At 36.1% G+C, this 25164-nt stretch overlaps 1 protein-coding gene across 10 annotated transcripts in view; it reads left to right on the forward strand.

Annotated features, from left to right (window-relative positions):
* LOC102980368 (transcription factor SOX-6) overlaps nt 1–25164 on the forward strand; it is a 297561-nt gene that overhangs the window by 86424 nt on the left and 185973 nt on the right. For 7 of the 10 annotated variants that reach the window (XM_028500833.2, XM_028500838.2, XM_028500835.2 and 4 more), the window contains exon 5: nt 2539–2586. The exons of 2 other annotated variants lie outside the window; for them this stretch is intronic. In XM_028500833.2, the coding sequence (XP_028356634.1) occupies nt 2539–2586 (48 nt within the window). Of the gene's footprint in view, nt 1–2538; nt 2587–25164 lie in introns of those variants that run through there. One more of the 10 variants, XM_055078766.1, reaches the window with a different exon arrangement.

Raw genomic sequence — 25164 nt, forward strand, 5'->3', positions numbered from 1 at the left:
TCAGCAGTATAAATTATAAAATCATAGAGAGATTCAAAATAGTTACATTAATTTTAGAAATATGGGATTCTTTGTAACAGGAATTCATATTTTAAAAAATAAGAGGAGGCAATACATATTTATAGTTTATTCTGTCCTGAGCTACTGCTTCACTGCATATCTTGTCAGTGTTTATCTTACCGAGCATGAGACCATTCAAAGAATTTTTCAAATACTGAAAAACACTTCTCCTTGCACAAAACATATTAATTTCTGGCACTTACAAAGCATGTATTTGATATTCAGACTTTTAGTTGTTTTTTTGGAAGGGGAATGGGTTAACTGTATTTTCAAATAAGTTTTTTGATCAGCCATAGGCGTGATCAAATTTAGGAGAGAGACTGTTGTTGGACTAATTTTAATTTGAGCAAAATATGAGATTTAAGAAATGCTTCAAACATTTTTCTATCATGAAGCATTCTTCCTTTTGAAAACAAAACAGAGTAAGATAGTAAATACAAAACCTTTCTCTTCTGAAAGCAAATGAATACAGCGACAATTTGAGATCCCAAGTTTGACCTTTTTCCTTCTTTTAAAATCTTGTATCCTAGAACCTATTTGCTAACATGGTCAGCAAGATTAAGCCATGGCAATTGGCCACAGATGCCAAGTATCAGGTGGGATACATAGATCTAAATAACACATCTAAAGATTATTCTTTACTTCTAGTTCAGAATGCTGACTTCTGAATTAGTACTGTTGTTTTCTAATTTGCAAGCTGTACTAGAAAGAAAGGGAAGAGTGTCTAACCTCTTATAACAACCACACACAAACACATCTGGGTCCGTTATAATGGAAACAAATGAAAACCTGGATGGTTTGCACACCGAAAAGCAGGATTTTTCATTAGCGATAGGAAAAGGCATGATTAAGATAGTATTGTAAAAGTCCACGTGCTTATTTTATTTGCAGTCCTTCAAAACTTATTCTGTATATGTAGTTGAAAATTATTTCATTTATATATTTTTTCCTTTAATATAATTTTAATGTAATTTTGCCTTGGTAAATTCTAATTAAATTTTTAAAGGGGTACTTTTAAGATCATATATGGTCTTTAAGCCATGTTGAAACCATAAGATGAATGATTTTGTGAACTAATGTTTTTACACTTTTTTTTTTTTTTGGTACGCGGGCCTCTCGCTGTTGTGGCCTCTCCCGTTGCGGAGCACAGGCTCCGGACGCACAGGCTCAGCGGCCATGGCTTACGGGCCCAGCCGCTCCGCGGCATGTGGGATCTTCCCGGACCGGGGCACGAACCCGTGTCCCCTGCATAGGCAGGCGGATTCTCAACCACTGCGCCACCAGGGAAGCCCTGTTTTTACACTTTTGATGAGTCAATTTTTACCATTTAAAAATCGGGTTAATAACTTTAAATAATTGTTAAAATTCTTTAATGTCAACAGATCTTTTAGGAGGCTGTTTGCTTAGTGAATTCAAATCCCTCTGTGCTTTGGGGAAAATGGCGATTCCTCTAATTTGTTACATATTAAGTAATTCCCCGGATATGGAGCCCAAAATAGACATTTTTGATATTTCCAAGTCAGAAATAGCACAGTTTTTATCAACTTTGTAGATAACAAAACTAATAGATCATGGAATATGGATCCTTGGATTTGGGAATGTTGGTTCTCATGTTATAATTCCAAAGGACAAATAACTGCTTTAGTAATTTCTTCCTCTTTCTCCCACACCATAGTATCTTAGCCAATATTTTGAAGCATTTTACTTATGAGTTATGTTGACTAGGAAACAAAATTCAGTTTGAATCCATTGGGCATAGCAACACATATTTATAGCATTTTAATCAAACATTAAATGTAAGTCTAATCTAAGCAAACCGGAAAATATTTTATAAATCTTGATTCCTTGATTCGTCCATATATTTATTCATCTAACCTCATTTGACCATGTTATGGTTTTTGAATCTAAAGATATTCTTCATGGATACAATATACCACATTCTTTGGTTTTGATAGCATGTCAGTAGGAACATATTTCACGATGGCATTTTGTTGCTAGAACTTAATCTTTGCAAGAGAATTCACCTTATTAAAATATCTCTGTGAGAAACTTACTTTTTCAGACATGAATGGTGTGATCCAAATATTCATATCTCTTTAGACACCTCTGTACAGGTGGCGTCCTCGCCTCACATCATTGACCAAACAACAATGGTCTCTTAAGAAGGGACTGATTGGTTGGGATTTTATTTGGGCACTTGGCCTCCTGGGCCAGAGCCAATGATTTAGTCAATTCATATACATACACCTTTTTGGGTAAAATTGTGAAACTTGAAATTCTTAGCTCAGTTCTTTGTTAATCTTTATGATTAGTATATAAGATTCATTGTCCTTCCTTCACAATTTAATACATGAATTAGATGGTGAACTCAATCTGTGGAAGGCCTGAACTAATGCCATTGCTGCTGCTTTGCAGATACTTTCTCTTATCTGAAAACTTTCTTTTAAATGCTCTAATACATACTGCTTATTTATACAGCCAAGTGTTTGTCTCTTCACTGAAGCTTCACTCTATTCTTTAGAGTATGTGAGTATTTTTCATATATAGTGTTTTCTGTTTTGATTATAATATATTCATTTGTGCTATTCATGTATTTTGTGTGTGTCTCTGTGCGTTTGTCATGTGGTTGAGTGCCGTTAAATGCGTGTTCTCCTTTCTTCCTATGTAACCAGTAGACATATCAATATTATGAGCAGGGAGGTGATTGTTCTTAAACCAGTAAACAATAATTTGAGATGTACTCTCACCTTTTAAGGAGATAAACCTTGCCTTTTGTTTCCTTCAGTATGATTAACTACAGGTATTTCAGGTAACTGCTGAGCAGAATAAGGGCTACCTTTTCATGAGAAGTAGTTGTCTAAAGATCAGAAATGATTACTTTGTACATTAGCCTTCATGGCCTGCATGACCTGGTTAATTAATTTTTTGCCAGGATAATAATAATAGATATATATTTGAAGATATGCTTCATCATTAAGTATCTAAATGACCTCTAATTTTAAGAGCTGGACCTTGCGTTTATTGTCGTTTGGAACTGGCTGAACAGCCAGCAGAAAGACTAAGTAAAGTAAGGGGCCTGCCAGTCTCACATAGTTCCTCTGTCTTATGTTGTATATGTTGTATCTCTTTGTTAATTGTATTTAGCATTGATAAACAAAAAGCAATTACACTGCTCCTGTTTTGGCTCTAGCAAATAGTCCTTTTTCGGGTGTTATTGATCAGGTAACGGATCTCCTTTCAACAGCCTCTGAACAGGACCAAATAAACCCACTGAAAGTAATTTGATACTTCTATTGGCATTGTACATGTATCTGATACTCTCTTGCAATGAAATGAGAGTTATAAACAAAGCTTAGAAGTCTAGGATTAGCCCCCAGCTTCAGCAAACCCTTAAAATATTTTGTAATTCTATCTTCAACCATGAATTAGCCAGGAAAAACAGACCCTCTTTCCTCTCTCTATTTTTCTGCTGTATGCGATTTTTAATTGCCCATGGGCAGGCTGTTATGATCTTCTTTGGAAGTTTAAAACCAAGATAAAAATGCAAATCTAATTATTGCTTTTATGTAATCGAATTAACTTTTTAAGTAATGATACATGCTGTATAGCCTGCTTCTAACATTTTAATAATGACGTTTCTGAATTATAAAGAATAGGTAAAGCGGCTATAATTCATGAATAGCAAGGGCCTTAGATAAAAATATAAATTATCACTGTGGATTAGAAACTCTGTGTGAGTTAATCACGCTAGACTGTTAAAGTTGGAGTGGATCTAGAAATAAAAAGAGGTGATACTGGACCAGTTCCTTTGAGCTGCTATATGGAATTATTAATCAGCTTGCTACTTATTTTCTAAATGTGGCCTTATGGCAAAGATCTCATTCAGCTGAAGAGGGCCTGATGGTGAATCTCAGTGCTTTTCATGCACTATCCTTCAATTTCCCCAACCCTCTTTGGTGACCCTCCCTCCTCTTATCTTATCTACTTCTTATCTCTCAGACTTTACTCCCCAGCTCCCTCTCAAATCAGTGATACTGAAAATGCAGGGAAACCAAAGTCTCTGCTTCCTTCTGGGATTAATGAAAATGAGAGAGTGCATTACCTCTTCAGGGGCAAGAGGCTATGGAGCCCAGTGGGCAGTTGATCCAGGTGGTGCCAGCATATGACATTACATAACACTGTATCAATTCCCCAAGGAAAAAGCAGCTCTTTTCTGTTTTCCCCTTGATCTCTCTGATTACATTGAGGGTTCAGTTTAGTGTTAGCACACTTTAATACCTTTCTAGGATGTGCTAATCTCTCTTTGTAAGAGAGAGAGATCATCTTAGTCTGAGAGCCTTTGGAGGCAATAGTGCTTAGCTTAGAATTTAAATAAAATCAAGTAAAACTTTTGTTTTCATTGTTATCTGGTTATCTTCTAATTATGACAAGTGATTTTCTATTGGTTTTCTATTTGAGGTAGTGCTATTGAAATAAATGTATTTAAGCAAAAAAAGTCAATTTAAATAAACTTTAAGTAAGAACTGAGTACTTGGATATGGCAAAAATTATAAAGGTAGTTCTTTAATGATGGAATTTTAAGAAACTCTTGAAAGATCACTACACTGAGAGATGTTAAATGTTCCCCCTCCATTCTTCTACTTTCACAGAATGTTAAACTTGGACACATCCTCTAGAGGTCCTCATGGTTCTCCCTCACTGATTGGGGGTAGGGTGGGTAGCTATTCCTATCGTACAGCAATATAGTGAGTTTATCGTTAAGCTATACTTAAAAAAAACCCTGAGATTATGTTTTTTCTACTTTTTTGGAATTCAAATGTCCTTTCCTTTTATGAAGCACAGATGATAATAGATGGTATGTGCTTTGTTTCTTTGTTTCCAGTAGTTTCAGTTGGTAAAATAAAAAGTTCCCAAATACGTGTAAGTCCCCCACTTCTGTTTTTCTTTGAAATTTCTTTGGAACTCTTTCTTTCGTCCAAATCCTTTACTTTATACAAGGAAACTGAGGCATAGACAACAGACTCGTCCAGAGTTAAAAAGCTACATGTTGTCAGAGCCATGAGTGGAACCCAACTTTCTTTGACTTCTAGTCTAGTACTATTTCCAACATTCCAGGATGTATCTCAATTTGCCCTTTTTGTGCTTTGAATAAATCTTAGTGCACTCTAGTTTTCCAATTTGTAAAATGTGGATAATAATACCTAACATCTAAAATCTCATTACATTCTCTTTATCCTTAAATGGAAAAAAATTGAAGATTGCCCATTAGAATCAGTTTATATCTTAGGACTACTACAACTGTGGCTACATGCCCACAAGGAAAGAGATAAAAAGAACATAACTGGAATCTTTTTGTAATGTGGTATGAAATGTATTTATGGCTGAGTGACTCTTTTGGTTTTTACATATAAACTTCTTAGCTAATTATATTACTTTCTGGGGACTTAAAAGTGATATGTCTCTATATTGAGGATCCGTCCCCTTTAATGTTAATACCTGTTTTTAAAGCTACCTTCTGCAGCTGATAAAAGGGAGCAGTGAGTGACAGCATTTGATGCCAGTGGTTCTCAACCTTGATTGTACCTTGTAATCACTTGGAAGCCTTTTAAAAATACTGATGCCTGGGTCCCACTGCAGAGGTTCCGATTTAATTGGTCTGGGGTACAGTCCCAGATGGGGACTGTTAAAAGCTCTCTAGATGATTCTAGCAGGCAATCAGGATTAAGAAAAACTGCTCTATACAGTGTAATGCAGATTAAATGATTAAATGTGAACTCTAAATTGTTGCGACTATTCATCTATTTATCTATCTATCTATCTATCTATCTATCTAAAAATGGACTGAGGGTTGGGGCATAACAAATAATCCTTGAGCAGTTGAAATATACTTTTGAATTTGGTCATAGCTATTTTACTTAATAGCTAGAAAGCTTATAATGGATCATGGTTTAAACAGTTTTAATAAATTTAGTTAGTTTTCTAATAACTTGATTTTTATTTACATATGGGTATATTGGCAAGACAGGAATGTGTTGACATTAGATTTGTGCCTTTGGGAGAAGGTATTTAAAATAAAAATGAAGCATAGTCTTTCACAATAAGACAAAAACTTTTAGAAAATAAATACTCAGATGCTCTTTGACTTCTACTATCTAAACAGAATGAATTTTGACCCAGGACATCAACCTGTCATTTTTTAAGGCGTTTAAAATTATTTTTTCTGTGAAATTGACTACATTTCACATATATGAGGAATGTATGAATCTGAATGCACTTTTAAGCTAGATTTGTACATATAAATAGGAGGTAAAAAGGATAAAATGCATTGCTTCAGAGTGTATGTAATTTAAAATTTTTGTAGAAGCAGCACAAGTATCAGGGACAAATAAATCAAGATTTAAATTCCAGTTCTACTACTTATTAGCTCTGTGACATGTTTTGCTACTTACTAGCTGTGACAAAAGTTACTTAATATTTCTGAGCCTGCATTTCCTAGTTCCTAAAAGATGAATAATGATAGTACCTTACCAGTTCTGGGATTAGAGATCATCATCTTAAAAAACCCTACTAAGTGCTCAATGCATTTTATCTATCACTATCATTATTGTTGTTGTCATTCTTATGTACGAGCTATAGGAATAACTTCAGAGTCCTTAAAAGAGAAACAAGGTAGACGCCCAGTAGTGGGATTGCTGGGTCATATGGTGGTTCTATTTTTCGTTTTTTAAGGAACCTCCATACTGTTTTCCATAGTGGTTGTATCAATTTACATTCCCACCAACAGTGTAGGAGGGTTCCCTTTTCACCACACCCTTTCCAGCATTTATTGTTTCTAGATTTTTTGTTAATGGACATTCTGACTGGCGTGAGGTGGATGGACCTAGAGTCTGTCATACAGAGTGAAGTATGTCAGAAAGAGCAAAACAAATACCGTATGCTAACGCATATATATGGAATCTAAAAAAAAAAAAAAAAAAAATGGTACCGATGAACCTAGTTGCAGGGCAGAAATAAAGAGGTAGACATAGAAAATGGACTTGAGGACATGGAGTGGGAGGGTGAAGCTGGGGCAAAGTGAGAGTAGCATCGACACATATAACACTACCAAATGTAAAATAGTTGGCTGGTGCGAAGCAGCAGCCTAGCACAGGGAGATCAGCTCGATGTTTTGTGTTGACCTAGAGGAGTGGGTTGACCTAGAGGGGTGGGACAGGGAGGATGAGAGGGAGACTCAAGAGGGAGGGGATGTGGGGACATGTGTATGCATATGGCTGATTTGCTTTGTTGTGCAACAGAAACTAACACCGCATTGTGAAGCAATTATACTCCAATATAGAGCTATTAAAAAAAGAGAGAAACGCACATGTACATATTTTGTGTCTACATGTGTAAGCATGTTTATGTCTACATACATATGCACATTTAGAACCCACAAATTAGTGACGTGAATATAGGATAATCAATGTGGATGCGCTATAATCAATTATTATCACCAGGGTAATCTAGAGGAAAAAAAAGAGCAAAAATTTTCTCTGGCTGCCAAATGAGAGCTATTTCAATTGTCAGTAAGAGGACAGTAAGGTTTATCAGGTACTCAGAAATGGTTGACCAAGAATTAGAGCTGCCTGGAGGTTGTCTAAAAGGGGATGTGGCATTTTATTCTGGAAAATAGGGTCAAATTCTTACTTTTCACACTAAAATGGGCTTTTCTATTAGATCAGTAGTGCCTGTGGGATAGTAAATGAACCTTTCCAATTTATTTTATAGCTGTTTTTAAATACACAGATGAAGTTAGCGATGTAGCAGCACAAAATGCAAAAGTCTTCTTGTTTAAAATAAAGTTGTTCATATAAATCTTATGTATGCCATCTCCTGTAAGTCAAGCATTTGCCCAGCTTTTGTGAATTATGTCTATACTTAGAATTTAAGAAGTTAAACAGTATGCATACCAGACTTGAGAGATGGGAAATAAAAATTGATATACTGTGTGACACTTGATATAGCACAGGGAAATATCTTTTAAATTTTGAAAGGATATACTGACATAACCATTTTTAATTCACATAAGTTAACTCCCACTTAAAGTTATTAATGTTAGAGTCAGATATTTTTACTTCTTCAGAATAAAAGAAAATAAATGATGCAAAAGGTGTAATGTCTCACTGTGAGACACTGAATTCATTTTATCCGCCACCCAATCCATTAAGAAAATATTAAAGTTGTAACAGTAAACAATGAAAGTTAAGGAATCCACAGATCAGAATAAAGAGTAAAGTCCAACCTCAGGTCACAGTCATGACTTTTGTTAAACACACACTTCAGTGGAAGATTTTTATCTTAAAATGTCTACAGATGAGTGTTCTACAGTGGCTGAGATTAGTGCAACTGGAAAGAGCTCTCAGCTAGGCTGACTTGGCTGCTGCTTGAACATGTTGACAAGGTGGAGTTACTATTCTAAAGAACTCTAACAGGCCATGCTTCTTTTGTGCTGTAATAACATCATTCATTTCCCAGCCACGCAAATGTTGGTTCTTCCATATACATTCTTTAGTTGTATTATTCATAGGAAAAGGGGGGGAGGGAAACCCAAGAAAACTGATTTTACTTTTGATTGTCCAATAACTTTTGTTCCCTTTCAAAAGTTGTGATGATGTCAGGAACCAGTTACCCAAATGGAAAAACATAACTTATGTACTGTTGTTTAATAAAAGATGTAAGTAAGTCCTAGTTTGGCGTTTGTAAAGCTGGATGTGGCAGAAATTGTTTGTTAATATGTATAGAATTAGTTAAATACAGGGCACTTTAGGATTAGTATAACTGAATGGTGTCTAAGGAGACAATCAGAGAACTGAAAGGGAGAAGAAGGATCTCCAGCTGCTGCTTCAGGTATTTGTTTGTTCTAAAGGACCTTTATTTCTGTGGCTGTCAGCCCTTCCTTCCCCCGATCTGCATTTCGCTGAGAATTTTGAATGTTATGATGGCTCCCAAATAATCAGTTTAGTAGTTGGAGGCTGGGGTTTGAAGGAATCAACATGGTTATAGTGGTAGAAGAATGAGCTTAGAAGCAGAAGATGATGGAGAGCAAGAAAGTGCACATGGGTAGGAAGCTGTTACCTTCTTTAGTGATAAATAACAGAGGTTCGAGAAAAAGAAAAACTAGTTCCAAGTTTCCTCTCCACCCTATTTTGTGTAATTCTTTGTAATGCTTTGTGCAGACTCAGATTTCTAGATTTTATGTTTGAAGGTTAGATGGAGTGGAGAAACTGTTAGGTGACCTGAAATTTGTCTGTGGAAAAGCCCAGAGGAGCAGGCAAAAGTGAGATATTCGGTTCCAGCCAGAGGTTAGTCTTAGCAGATCAGTTAGACCAGGTCAGATCCACCGTGATAGAGCAAACATGTAGTCTACCATTGGAGGACTTCCAGCTTGTGGCTGGAATATGTGTAATGCAAGGGTGGACACCTGGGCAAAGAAAAATGAATTTGGACTTTTGAAGTTGGCCTCCACACAACAGATATTTTTCTGTTAAGACTGTCTGATTTCATTTATTGTGTATCATCACATACACTGGTCTCTGGCAGGGCCCTTTCATGGACTTCATTTTAGGGTTGAAATATACCCTGGTATTCCTAGGAATCCCTTGTGGGAGGAAAGCTCAGGTTATTGGCAGTTCGGTAGAAGATGTAATCTGAACTCTATGTTTAGGACCTTGGCCCCCATATCAATACAATATCTTTCCTTCTCAATACAACTGGGCTCTGACTATGGAGACCCAGATTTGTGATATACAGTATACCTCAAGTGGTTAAGAGTACAAAGGCAAATGACTTTGTGCAGTAGAATTATAAACTATTTTTTATTGTTTTAGGTTAGTTTTAAATTTTTTTCTAACACTTATTGCTTTTGTATAAGAAAATTAGTTAAAAATTTTAAATATACATTGAAAGAATCCTGGTTTTCAATATTAAGAAAATTGTTAAATTTATTATGGTATATTCATGTGATCGGCTGTTATAGACTGTTAAACGTGATACTGACAAATAAGTTTTCATGATTTAGGATAATGCTTTCAATGTAACATCAGGTGGAAAAAAACCCCTAGAACATAATAATGTAAATACAGTATAATCTCAGCTACATAAAAATAGGCATTTTAAAAAAGACTGGAAGAGGGTGCATTGCTTTTATAATTAACTTTATTATTATTATTTTACTTTTAAAAATACAGGTAACAGAAAAGGAGGAGATATCTATCCTTCTGTGATCACCTCGTAGGTTGTGATCACCACACAGATCATCAAATCTTGCAACTTGACAGTCATAACTGACTTCTGGTTTCTTTTTTTTTTAATTGGAGTAAAATTGCTTTACAATGTTGTGTTAGTTTCTGGTGTACAATTAAGTGAATCAGCTGTATGTCTACCTATATCCCCTCCTTCTGGGACCTCCCTCCCACCCCTCCCCATCCCACCCATCTAGGTCCTCACAGAGCACTGAGCTGCACTCCCTGTGCTATACAGCAGGTTCCTACTAGCTCTCTATTTTACACATGGTAGTGTATTTATGTCAAACCTAATCTCCCTCCCTTCCCTTCCCCTGCTGTGTCCACATGTTCGTTCTCTACATCTACATGCCTATTCCTGCCCTACAAATAGGTTCATCTGTACCATTTTTCTAGATTCCACATATATGCATTACTATACATTTGTTTTTCTCTTTCTGGCTTACTTCACTCTGTATGACAGACTCTAGGTCCATCCACATCTGTACAAATGACCCAATTTCGTTCCTTTTAATGGCTGAGTAATATTCCATTGTATATGTGTACCACATCTTCTTTCTCCATTCATCTATCATTGGACATTTAGGTTGTTTCCATGTCCTGGCTATTGTAAATAGTGCTCCAGTGAAAGTTGGGGTACATGTGTCCTTTTGAATTATGGTTTTTTCAGGGTATATGACCAGTAGTGGGATTGTGGGGTCATATGGTAGTTCTATTTTTAGTTTTCTAAGGAACCTCCATACTGTTCTCCATAGTGGCTGTATCAATGTACATTCCCACCAACAGTGCAAAAGGGTTTCCCTTTTCTCCACACCCTCTCCGGCATTTATCGCTTGTAGATTTTTTCATGATGGCCATTCTGATCGGTGTGAGGTCAGAAACTGCCTCATTGTAGTTTTGATTTGCATTTCTCTGATAATTAGTGATGTTGAGCATCTTTTCATGTGCCTTTTGGCCATCTGTATGTCTTCTTTGGAGAAATGTCTATACAGGTCTTCTGCCCATTTTTTAATTGGGTTGTTTGTTTTTTTGATATTGAACTGCATGAGCTGCTTGTATATTTTGGAGGTTAATACTTTGTCTGTTGCTTCATTTGCAAATATTTTCTGCCATTCTGAAGGTTGTCTTTTCGTCTTGTTTATGGTTTCCTTTGCTGTGCAAAAGCTTTTAAGTTTCATTAGGTCCCATTTGTTTATTTTTGTTTTTATTTTCATTACTCTAGGAGGTGGGTCAAAAGAGATCTTGCTGTGGTTTATGTCAAAGAGTGTTTTTCCTATGTTTTCCTCTAAGAGTTTTATAGTGTCTGACCTTACATTTAGGTCTTTAATCCATTTAGAGTTTACTTTTGTGTATGGTGGTAGGTAGTGTTCTAATTTCATTCTTTTACATGTACTGTCCAGTTTTCCCAGCACCACTTATTGAAGAGGCTGTCTTTTCTCCATTGTATATTCTTGACTCCTTTGTCATAAATTAGGTGACTATAGGTGCGTGTGTTTATCTCTGGGCTTTCTATCCTGTACCATTGGTTCTAATTCTGTGAAGAATGCCATTGGTAGTTTGAAAGGGATTGCACTGAATCTGTAGATTGCTTTGGGTAGTATAGTCATTTTCACAATATTGATTCTTCCAATCCAAGAACATGGTATATTTCTCCATCTGTTTATGTGATCTTTGATTTCTTTCATCAGTGTTTTATACTTTTCTGAGTACCAATCTTTTGCCTCCTTAGGTAGGTTTATTCCTAAGTATTTTATTTTTTCGGTTGTGATGGTAAATGGGATTGTTTCCTTAATATCTCCTTCTCATTTTTCGTTGTTAGTGTATAGATTGTGATCACCAAACAGATCGTCAAATCTTAAAACTTGACTGTCATAACTGATATCTGGTTTCTTAAATAGAGCATTCAGTTAATCAAAAAACAACCAGGTCTCCAGATAGCTGGAAAACATACGCAGGTATAGATCTTTCCATTGTTTTCAGGCTCTTTTACTATTTATGCCTGCTCCATCTCTTGCTCATTTTCTCAACTTTGCCAATGTCACTGAATTAATTGCATAGACGTGTATGTTCCCTTTGGCTCAAAAAGGCCACGATTTCAAGCCCAGGAAAAGAGAAGGTGTGCAGATAAATATTGATCTACTCTCAGCAGAACTTTTTCTTCCCTCTTCTATGGAAGATATGCAGCCCCAACTGAGAGACATAATAGAATTAGGGAAGCGTAGAATGGCAGAAAGAAGCGTAGACTTGGACCCAAGATGTCTGCCCCTAGTCTTTGGTTTGGTAGGAATGCCGTTACCTCTAGCAAATTATTCTTCTGCATTGATTCTCATTTTCCATATATTTAGGAACAAGGATCATTGTACAAAATTATTGCTGAAATTCTTTGTGACTCTGACCTCCTTTGATTCTAGATGATGGAAATTAACTCTGGTCCTTAGAAAGTAGAGAGCTTTGTAGGCAGTCTTGCCTACAAAGCTTTCAGGCAAATGTCAAGTTTGGCCACAGCATAAGCCATGTCCACTTAGGAATGTTTGTATTTTAAACCATCGAAAAGTTTTGAATTATGAGGTCAAATTCATGTTTCCTTTGTGGAGTATTGTGATGGCTTGTAATTCCTGCCACATGAAATAATGGCTAAGGGGGATTTTTAGAAAAACACTTTTAGGAAGAGGGCCTGTAAATGCCTGCTTTCAGGCCACACCAAACAGATTTCTGCAGCCAATGACAAACTCCTGGCATTAGAGCTGTATAATGGAATGGGTGACACAAACTTAATTTTAGCATTGCAAGTGAAATATTACAATTTTTGGGAAAAAATCCTTATATCTTTGCTAAAGTATTAATTGCAGGAAATTACAGCATATCCTAGTGAAGTATTATGTCAGTGGCATGTATAACATACAACACCTTTTCCTAGTCTCTCTTGTTTTCACCCCAAGTGTTGCATTTTCATTTGAAAAGAGATGTGTTAGGTAGTTAGAACTTTGTCTAACTGTGGGGGCAGTGCTGAGTGTGGTTTAGACTGTCTGAAAACAATTAAGCTGTGAAGGGGAGACTTCTTGGTTATGCTTCCTAGAAGTAGGTTTACTGCTTGAAGCATAATGTTGATGTGGATGTTCTTTTGGCCATTTCCTCATTTCTAGCTTGTTAGGTTTCATCTCTTAGTCCCAATAAATTTTCCAACTACTATTTATTTATTGGGTTGCAAGATAAAGAATGAGAGAATTTCATTTCTGATGTGTGGTAGTTTAATATGGTTTTCAGATTTCCTCCCATTTTGTTTGAAGTAAATAGGGTAATTACTCACTAAAATTCTAATATCTTTCAGGGCTTTAGGGATGAATCTAAAACAGAACCATATAATGTTTTATTTAAGCAAATCCATGTTCTTATTAGGCAGTTCACCTTAATGTCATTTTTTATAAATAAACTTTGTTTTATTTTTTCAAGGGTTATTTAATTAATTTTGTTGTACTACCATATTTTGACATCTGCATCTGCTAAGGCTTGCAGGATGTGACTTGCGGTTTAAAAATGAAAATAATTTATCATTTGAAAAATGATAAATCATTCAGGAATTATACATAAATATGAATGTAAAAGAGTCTGATGCACTTCTATTTTGTTTTCTTTTTCTTTTATACAAAGGCACATGTAAAGTCATCTTTGTTTGCACAAAACATTTGTGCCAGTTGTACATTTGATTAATATCTAACTGGATATGAGTGAAACGTATTCTGGAGAAACTACTGCTGTGCCGGCTTCTTGAACTGTTTATGGTCTCCATTAATTGCAGGGCTTTACCATATAACCATTGTGTAGATCTGGTTTTACTTATCAAATCCAGATCTGCTTTTTCTCCCCCTGCGGAGCCGGGTGAAGTTCCTTGTGCTACCAGCTTCTTATTATTTGGGGGTTCATAGCATCTTGGGAATTGAAGCTGTCAGCCCTGGAACTCCCAGTGTTTCTGTGGAAAGATTAACATTGCTAGGGTAAATCTTTGGTAAGTTTGCTCTTCATGCAACACAGTCAGGTTAAACAAGCGTTTTACTTTTTAGTGAAGTATTTATTTTAGTAATATGGACGGGTACTCATTTTTCCGCAGCCCTTTGCCCTATTTTGGATGAGTTGGTCTAAACTGGAAGGCTTTTAAAGTCTGGTCTTTAGTCTTTCACCTTAGACTCCATATTTCCCCCCAGCAGGAGGAGTAGGTGAGAGAATGAGGTGGGGGACAATACAGAGAAAATTTCTATAAAAAAGTTAACATTGTCTTTCCTCCTTAAGAAGGCTTAAAGATCATCTATTTTCTTTGGAAATGAGATTGTGTGAAGGGGTATTTTGTTTTAGTTTATAAGAAGGCCGTTTCACTTTCCTAGTAAAAAGAGCTGGCTGTTAAATAGTAGTTTTAATCTCCACCCTGAAAGAAAATGTTGGCTGTGTGTTTGCAAAGGGACAAAATGTATTGAGTTTAAATAGAACAGCAAGTCTGTCCCATTCCGATCCTTAACCATTTCATTTTTGCCAGAGCTAGCTCCTGAATCTGGGTTTAAAAGCAGCTGGGAGATGCACTGGTAATTCACAAAATGGGTGTTCTAATTATTAACCATAAAATGTAGGAACGATATCTGGGAAGAAATCTAAGGAGATAATGCCTCTTCATTTATGCTGACAGTGTTTGGGAACATTCTCATTACCTTTTTGACTAAAAAAGTCTTACTACATTCTGAAAAAAATAAGCAATAGGAGATCTTTTTTTTTTCTTTTTTTAAATTTAACTAACTAGCTGTGAAGTTGTATAAGAGAAAACACTTTGAAAAATGGTCAGCGCTCTCGTGTATTAAGCACAGCAGATGAAATGATTTATTGGGTTTTATACACATTCTATAAAGGGTAAGCATTGCTAACAGAATGAGTGGCAGCCTCTGGGAGCTGAACAGGCCCCAGGGACTAGTCTTTGTTCCTCTGGTCTTGACAGGCATGTGTCTCTGTTAAATGAGAGCTTAATTTCTCTCATATGTGAACAATTTCCAAGCCCAACAAAGACAGCCAGGACTGGAGCTATTTAAAAGAACCAGCGCAGGAGGAAGCATTCTTGAAGAAAGGGGATGCTAAAAGGCTAATTACTCACCATGGCTTAGTAACTATTTTATTTTTTCCCTAAGCAAGGTTTATTAACTTGGATCTGCCACTTTAAAAAAAAAAACAAAAACATAAACACACATTAAAATTGCAAGGTTATATTTTTATTCTTTGTGAAATAGCCATTTACTGATCTCTGCTCATTGAAAAGAGTTACCCCCATCAGCAGTGGTGTATATAATGGAATATTAATTCACTAGAGGGGGAGGGGAGAGGCTAATATACTTTGGATCCTTTCTCTCTCAAGTGGAAGGAATTTAAACTATTTACTAAGCAGCATCCTTGGCAACACTGTGAACCTTTTCTTTAGACAGTAATTGCTTAAAATGTGAAGGGGATCTTTATTTCTACATTTGCTGTGGTGTTTCAAACTATGATTAGTTTCTCTCAATTTCTGGACTCTCATATCTGGGAAAAAATCCATATTGTTAAAGAGGCATATATAGGAGGTTACAGGTATATGTACACTTAGATCTTTCAAATTTTCTTAAAAAGGTTTTATAAACTGGATCATTTCCTGCTTTTGCCTCTTGATTTATTTTAGAACTAAAAAAGCAACCTAGATTCTCTTGATGATCACCAATAATTTGCTGGATGACCTTTGGCAAATCATTTTATCTCTGAGGCCTCAAATGCCTTATCTGTAAATGAAGGTTTTTTCCAACTCCAGTGTTTTAATAATAATTTAAAATGGATCTCTGAAATAAAATAAATGACATAGTTGCAGAGTATTTACAATAAATTTATTGAAAAATACCCCCAAAAACATTATTAGAAATCTGCATTTTGAATTTTTAATATAGAAAAATCAGGAAATACTCAAATATCGTACCTTGACTGGTACAAAGCCAGGCATGCAACATTATCATTTCATGGGAACAACTTTCTACCATACATGACAGGCACAGCAGAAAAGGTGAGAAAACTGCTGATTTTATTTGTAATAATGGACAGCTGACAGATAACTCTTCTGACTGCATTTGATTATCAAACTGGCCTTCATGAGTGAATCAGAATTTTCATATGTCATGAGCAGTTGTAGTAGAAAAAGCATCATTTTCACCTGCATGGCTATTTCTGCTAGTGTACAGATAAATCCTGAAAATATCTGAGCCCTGTGTACAGCCATCACGGTCTAACTGAAGGAGAATGGGGTGGTTTATTCACTTAGAATGTGAAATGGTGACTGTGTGACTTAGAGAAGAAAAAAGTAAAAGCCATTTCCTCCCAGGTGCTTTTCCTTAGCATCCTTGCTTGCTATCCAGAAGTATGTACCGTGCTTTCCATAAGAAGCCATGTTTTAGTAGAAGTAACACATGCCAAACCACTTAAGCTAATGACTAACCATCTTTGTTCCAGATTTGGAGTGCATTTGAATATGAAAAACAGTAGGATCTTCAGAAATGAGTGTCAAAGAAAATTTTAGGCTCCTTATTTCTGACGTGAATTAATTAGGTTAAATTTATTATACTTTCCCTTTTTTGTTTACAATGTTATCCAAAATGAGCAATCAATATCATTTCAATATAAATCTGCCTCTCTTTTCCCCAGTTTTACTGAGATATAATTTTCACGCATCACTGTATAAATTCAAGGTATACAGCATAATAGTTTGACTTACATATCTTGTGAAATGATTAATACAATGACTTTAGTTAGCACCCATCATCTGTTATAGGTACATTAAAAGCAAAAGAAAACTTTTTTTTTTCCTAGTGATAAGGACTCTTAGGATTGGCTCTCTTAACAATTTTTGTATATATTATACAGCAGTGTTAACTATAGTCTTCATGTTGTATATTACATCCCTAGTACTTATTCAATATTTATCTTATAACTGGAAATTTGTACCTTTTCATCTTCTTCCAGTTACCCCTCCCCTCACTGATAACCACAAATCTGTTCTCTTTTTCTATGGTGTTTTTTTTTTTTTTTTAGATTCCACGTATAAGTGAGATCATACAGTATTTGTCTTCCTCAGTTTGACGTATTTCACTTAGCATAATGCCATCAAGGTCCATCCATGTTGTTACAAATGGCAGGCTTTCCTCATTTTTTATGACTGAATAATATTCCATCGTATATATACGACAACTTCATTATCCATTCATCCACTGATGGACATAGGTTGTTTCCATGTCCTGGCTATAGAAAATAATGCTGTTATGAACATGGGGGTGCAGATATCAAGTTAATGTTTTTGTTTCCTCTGGATAGATTCTCTGAAGTGGAATTGCTGAATCATATGGTAGCTCTATTTTTAATTTTTTGAAGATCCTGCATACTGTTTTGCATAGTGGCTGTACCAGTTTACACTCCTATCAGCAGTGTACAAGGGTTACCTTTTTTCCACATCTTCATAGCATTTGTTATCTCTTGTCTTTTTGGTGATGGCCATTTTAACAGGTGTGAGGTGATATCTCATGGTTTTGATTTGCATTCCCCTAATGACTAGTGATGCTGAGCATTTTTTCACGATACTTGTTGTCTGCCTCTCTTTTTATATTTCCTGTTCTTATAAATAACATCGTCACTTCAAGTCGTACTTGATCCCTGCATTTCCTCCATGCACCATAGAATTGCCAATTCTAGTCCAATTTACTTGCAAATGTCTCGTATCTGTCTTCTGTGTTTCATTCCCGTTGTTACTAACATGGTTCAGGTTAGCATCAGCTCATGCCCACACTGCTGAAATACAGTCTTAAATTATCTCCTCACCTTCAGTCTGTCCCGCTCCACTTCACTCTACACACTCATTCCAATGTATTCTCCCTAAAGCACACTTCTTATTGTGCGTTTCTTCTGCTCAGAAATTTCTGGTGGTGTCTTGTTGACTATGATTTTGATTTATTTAAAAAATTATCATAAAGCACTTGTTATGTTTCTGACAATCTTCTAGTCTTTGAGGATAATGCAGTCTACAAAAATTGCTGCCCTGCTGAGCTTATATTCTGCTGGGGGGAGGCAAGCATAAATGAGAAAAGTAAAATTATGGCATGTTATAAGAACTGTTTTGAAGGAAAAATAGGGAAGTGGGAAAGAGGTATTGAAATTTAAAAATGGTGTGTTTGAGTAAGTACGTATGAAGAAGGTAACATTTGAACAAAGACCTGAAGCAATTGTGGAAGCAAGTAATGTGGATATGTGTAATAAGACCCTTTCAGGCAGAGGTCACAGCAGATGTGAAGACCCTTAAGGTGGGAGGAAGCCTTCTCTATTTAAGGAACATCAAGGGACCGGTATGGCTGGTGAGTATGGGCATAAGTTTAAGGTGTGAACAGAAGGGAGAAGGGTAGGAAATGAGAATAGAGAGGGTCTTTTACATCATTGTCAGGACTTTGACCTTTAAGTGGGATAGGAGGCCATTGAAAAGAAGGGCATGATCTGATTTGGGTTTTGTGTGTGTGTGTGTGTGGTATGCGGGCCTCCCTCTGCTGTGGTCTCTCCCGTTGCGGAGCACAGGCTGCGGACGCGCAGGCCCAGCCGCTCCGCGGCACGTGGGATCCTCCCAGACCCGGGCGTGAACCCGGTTCCCCTGCATCGGCAGGCGGACGCGCAACCACTGCGCCACCAGGGAAGCCCTGATTTGGGTTTTAATGGGACCGTTCTGGCTATTTTGTTGCAAAATAGACTGAAGGGGGCAAGAGTAGAAACTGGGAGACCCTGAGAAGGCTTATTTAGGCAAGAAATGTTGGTAACTTGGACCAGGGCAGTGGAAGTAGTGAGAAGAGGTAGATTCTAGATATATTGTGAAAGTAGCCAAAGAGATTTAGAGTGAAAGGGAAATAGGAAAGTCAAGGGTGACTTCAAGGATTTTGACCTAAGCAAATGGAAAAATGGAGTTACCATTCACTGGGGAAAATTGTAGGATCAAGTATCAGCAGAGGGTGAGTGTGAGGGACTGGGGCGTGAGGTGGGATCAGAGGGAGTGGGAAGGAATTCAAGAGTTTGGTGTTGAATTGTTAAGTTTAAATACCTACTAGAGATCCAGTTGGAGGTCTTGAGTAGGCAGTAGGACATACAAGTCTGGAATTCAAAAGAGAGATAAGGACTAGAAATGTATATTTTGGAGTGTCAGTGTGTGAATGGATTTTAAAGTTCAAAGTTCTTAGCTTGAATTTCGTGGTTCTGCGTAAGGCGGTTCCTATGCTCATTTCCAGCTTTACTTTTTGCTAGCTAGTTAATCAAACTTGTCTTTGTTGAACATGATTTGTGCTTTCCCATCTTCAAGTCAATCGTCGTATTGTTTTTTCTACTCGAAATGCCCATTTTTCTCCTCACATTCATCTTTGCACTTAAAAGCCTAGAATTCCATTAAGGCCTTGTTCCATGGAAACTTCACTGATTATCACCACTCCGTCCCCTACCCCAACCAAAGTCATCTTTTTCTCTTCTGAGTTTACACAGTCCCTTGTGCTTTTCTTACAGTACTTTCTACATGCACCATATTTTAGCTATTTGTGCATGTCTTATCCCTCCTACAAGATCATAGTATCTTTGAAGACAGAGATCACACTCATTTTTATATTCCCAACGTGCACAGCCTGGTGCCTTGTACATGGTGGATGTTCAGTGAATATTGTTGAATTGAATAATTGAAATCTGAAATCATTTTAATGGACAAAGGAGATGATCAAAATTGTTCTTTTTTTCTTTTTTTGTATGCTCATCACTTAATGAAGGAGATATTTCAAAAACATATCTGAAACAAATTGTACTAAAATATTTAGCTCTTGACTCCATGAATTAAATAGAATGATGGAAAATTAGGAGTTGGTTTGTCAAATTCCATAGGCATTGATCTTCCGACTGAGGTTAAGCTATCCAATTTGGAGATTTAACAGTTGATGAAATGTCTCTTCAGTTCCTGCTTGATTAAAATTGGTAGTCTTAATGAAATAAACAGTATATATTTTATAAGTGAAAAAAATTTTCTTAGTGATCTATTTAAAAAAATCATTTTAGTGACATGTTTGGATTGACTCTGATATTAATTAAAATGCTTAGAAAGAGCAAATAGGACTGTGAATTCATTTACACTACAAAATTTCATTGGCCCTCATTTTTATCTTTAAATTAGTGAATAATTTATATTCATTAAAAAAGTAATGTTGAGTACTTATTATATGCTAAGGACATTTATAAGTCCTTTACAGATATTACCTCCTTATATTCTAGGTGTCTAGAATTCTTCATTTAGCATTATCGAACTTTACTGCAGTTTTTGAAAGTCAGTAACTCTGTGGTTCCTTGGGGAAACTTCAAAAAAGAATAGTAAGAGCTATGGTTTTTACTGTCTAGTCTCTTTTTTAAGCTTTATAACTTCTGTAATTCTTGCTTATATTCTGTTAAAACCAGAAATCTTGAAAGTGGTAGATCTGATTCAATTATTTAAACATCTATTAAGTGCCTTAGTACTGGAGCTGGAGACACCAAGGGGAAGAGATAGTGTCTCTGCCTTTAAGAAGCTCGCAGTTTAGAAAGAGAGACAGTTGAACAATAATCATGTTAAATAAAATGTTGAGTTTTTTTCACTTAATGCTATTCTTTAATTAGCCTTGTTAACTGATCATAGCCTAAGTATTTTAGCTTTATCAACATTCAGGGTATATTCCTTAAATGTGATGGTAGTATTTGTGGTTTGACAGTTATCACACTAAGTAGAATAGTAGCACTTGCTGGAACTCCCAAGAAAATACACTGAAAATTATTCCTCCAAAAGGAGATTTTTTAAGGACTATTTTACTATTTGTTATTTTAGTAATCAGCTATAGGAAAAACCACTGGTAGCAATAAAGAAAAAAAGGGAGCAGTTAATTTCACAGCCTTCACTGAATGTCTTCTCTGTGTAACATGACAGAAAGCTAGGTGTATGAAGGTAATATAGGAAATATGAGACATACGGTTTTCTCTCAAAGAACTCTTAAAGGAGCTAAGGAAACAAAATGTTCTTATATTTTAAAATGTGAGAGCAACTGCAGAGCATCTTATCAGCAAGTACAAAAAAAATGATTATAAGCGGAATGGCTAAATGCTACAGGTCCATTGCCTATAAATATTGGAAGTAAAAAGTTACAGACCAAATAAGAGACTACATACTTTTTACTTGCCTTAAATTGAACATGGTAATATACTGTACTTTTCAGCAAGGTATAGTTAATATGTTATTTGAGAATTGCTAGAGACTCAACTCGTCTTTGTCTTGCAAACAATCTTTTCAGAAATGGAGCGCTTAAACAATATTAGCTGGTTCTGTGTTTGAGTCACAAGTATACCTATCAATGCCCAACTTTTCACAGAGGACACAATACATACCACGTGATGAACTGCAGTTCACAGGAGCCACAGAGGAAGAGTCTGCAGGTTGTTATCTTGCTGGGATTAACATTGTTTTGGGGTTAGTTTTAGAAGCCAAATCCATATGGTGTCAAGGCTCTGGGAGAATGTTTTAATCTATAATTTAGGAGGACTTTACTCAAGATTTATTGGCAAGATTTGTTTTTCACTTTGAGGGAGAAACACTTTTCATCCTGAGACTTGATCTGGAAAAAGTTTTTTCCTCTCTTAAGATTTTGTTTTTCCTGAGATGTTGGCTGAGAAAGCCTGGTTTTAGACCTTTCTTTGGCTGATGATGCCTAACCTTCTGAAAGGTTAGGATTATATGTTCTATCAGTAGTTGTAATCTGTTTAATATATTTGTTTTCTATCACCTAATTCTCCTTTGAATTAAAACTTTCATTTTAAAGGTATAATACACAAATCTATAGGGAATTGGACAGTTTGGCTGGAAAGGATCTTGAGGATAACCTAGACCACTCAGTTGCAATTATTTTTTCCCAAACTAACACAGTAGGAAGTATATTTTACATCACCACCCAATATACACATGCAGCACAACACACATATGTATATATAACAGAAACAAAAATTTCATTAAATGGTTCTTGTCTTACTACATGGGCTCTTTGTATGAGAGCTTCTTTTCTTTTTCAATTTATTCTTTGTCTTCTCTCCCTCTTTTTTCATCCTCTTCTCTGGTCCTCTTTTCTTCTACTCTTTTCACTCTATTTTCTATTCTTTTTCATTTTCTCTTGTCTTCTCCATTTTCTCTCTCACTATCTTTTCTCTCTCATCTCTCTTCACTCTTTTCTCTCTTTCCCTCTTATTTCTTTCATCATCTCTTTCTCTACTTCTACCCTCTTTTCCCTCTCTCTCCTCCTTCCCTTTCTTTCTTTTTTCTTTTTATCTCTCTTTTTCTCTTCTTCGCTATTCAATTTTTTAAATGCTAGTTCTATCCCACTAATTGGTCTCAGCCACAAAGTCTGGAAAACACTGACCCAGGTCAAACCATTTATTTTACACTTAAGGAAGCCCAGGCTGATAGAGATGGAGTTTTCCAAGATCACACATTATGTCCTAGTTATTAACAGAGTTAGGTTTAGAATGTAGGACTTTAAAGATCTCCAAAGAAACCAAAACACTCTGGGGTAAGTGGACATCTTATTAAACTTTTGAACCTAATTCTCCCTGTTTTGAAGAATACAAGGTATAGCTAGTTGCAATTATAAGCAGGAATATCTAGGTAAAATTTTGAAATTCATACAGCTTTCTAGTTTGACAAGGTTGCTGTCACTATGAACTTAAAGTTATGATTTTTCCAAGCAAGGAACAATTATTACAGCTACATGTAAAACTTGAAGGACCTTAAGGCTCCATTTATATAATTGCATAAAATCCTTGCATTAAATTTAGGACATGAAAGAAACAAGAGGCTCTATTAATTTATTTTCATAGTTACAGGAAGGGGTATAAGAGTAAAGACCATGAGCAATCAGAGTCTGATAAAATAGCTGTAAGTCTAGCTCCCTGCCTTAGGTTAGTATGTTTGAAAGTGAGCGTCAGAGAAACATGCTAAGGGCAAGGCCAAGTGAGAACAACAAAAGTGTAGCACAGCATTGTGAAGCAGCTATACCCCAATTAAAAAAAAAAAAAGCAAAAGTCTACAATTCATTTTTCCAGTAATTAACACCAAGTGCCAGGTATTATGGTACGTCAAATGACAGAAAGAAAGCAGACTGAGAAACATTAACACTAGGTTATATGGTAGAGCTCTTACTAGACTATCAGAATGAGCAGTATTTATTGATGATAGAACAGCTTTTACCTTGAGGGGGAAGGGTTGTGGTGCCAATAAATTTGCCTAACATTTTATTTTTTCTTTGTCTTGCTTTTTTTCTCTTCAGAATCTTACTCTATTTGTGCTTTTTTTCAGAATTTACTTTGGAGGTATTTTTGTTTTTGTTTTTGTTGTTATTTGTTTTTGTTTTTGTGATTTAGTTTCCATTGTTTTTCTTTTTTATTCCTAGTAAGGTGCACCAAATGTTCAACCATGGACTTTTTATGACAAATAATGTAAAGAAATTTGATATAATATGTGGATTTAGGGGATCACCTGTTAGAGCCTGCTAGCTACTGAAATAATTCTGTTTTATGTTTAAGGCTTTTATAATATATATGTTAAAAATAATGGATTCATTGCCAAATGACAAGTAGTGTGGTTCCCACAAAATCTGAAAACAAGGAGAAAAGAAAGGAATAGGTGCAGTATATTAGTGGTGTGCTGGAGCCAACTCATACTAGTGCTCAAGAGCCAATTGTGAGCATCTTTCCCTAGCTCCTTTGGTGACGTTATGTTGGTGGGTTGAAATCAGTTACGGTGTGAGTACACTGTGGAAATTGGCAAATGCTCTAAATCACCTTTTTTGCCCCTTTGAGAGCTAATTTGCCAGCATACAACTGAGTGTGATAAAGGCAAAAATATTAAACAGCAAAGCAATCAAACCTTTGAACCATTGATTCTTGAGCTAAAGGTACTGGATGTTATTTAATTAATCAGTATCATTGGTTTTGGATCAAGAGTTAAAATCTTTTTTGTAGTTTTGCTGAGAATTTGGAGTTAATCGAAGAATTTAAAAGGGAGCTCAGCTCCAAAGATTTTTTTCTAATTTAGAAATTTTTAAAAGTAATTTACAGTCAGAAATAATTAGCCCCCTGGGCTCCCTGTGCTGCTTTTGTAGACTTGAGGAAAGAAGAAAAATTTAGAAATCTGAACAGAATCTAGCTTAAGAAGATGAAATACTCAACAATTAATTTTCCTCTTTAGTCTATAATTTCATTCTGACAGTTAGTATATCTTCTGTGCTCTTTGATAGATTTGCAAACTACTCTATTTGAATAGAAAAGATTCTTATTATTATTTACCTTTAGGTTAAAAGTAACCACACTAGCCCCCTTCCCTTCTAAGTAATTTTCCACACTTCGTATAATGCCACAAACTGGTATTTAAGAGAAGTCATTATGGTAGACATGGAGATGCATTCACTATCCAGACCCCTCTTCAGTGAAGTACTTGCTGCCCAGCCACAGGAGTACAGGAAGCAGACAGCCTCCATCTGTCAGCTCTTTCAGCTTTGCCTCAGCTGCCATTTCCTTCCCAGGGCTCTCCTATTTGAGTGAAGGACATGGAGTGTGAAGGTTGGGGCTTTTAGGCCTGAAGCTAGATACTTACTCCAGAGCTTCCTGCTGAGCTGGATGGAACTTTGTTCAGCCAGTATCATAGTTCAGCTTCTTCCTCTGCCCAATCTTGTCTCTTCCTCCTTCCCATTACAGGTGTTGTTTCCTAGTA

The sequence above is a fragment of the Physeter macrocephalus genome, chromosome 16 (assembly GCF_002837175.3).
Source record: "Physeter macrocephalus isolate SW-GA chromosome 16, ASM283717v5, whole genome shotgun sequence".
In the NCBI taxonomy this organism is placed as follows: Eukaryota; Metazoa; Chordata; class Mammalia; order Artiodactyla; family Physeteridae; genus Physeter; species Physeter macrocephalus.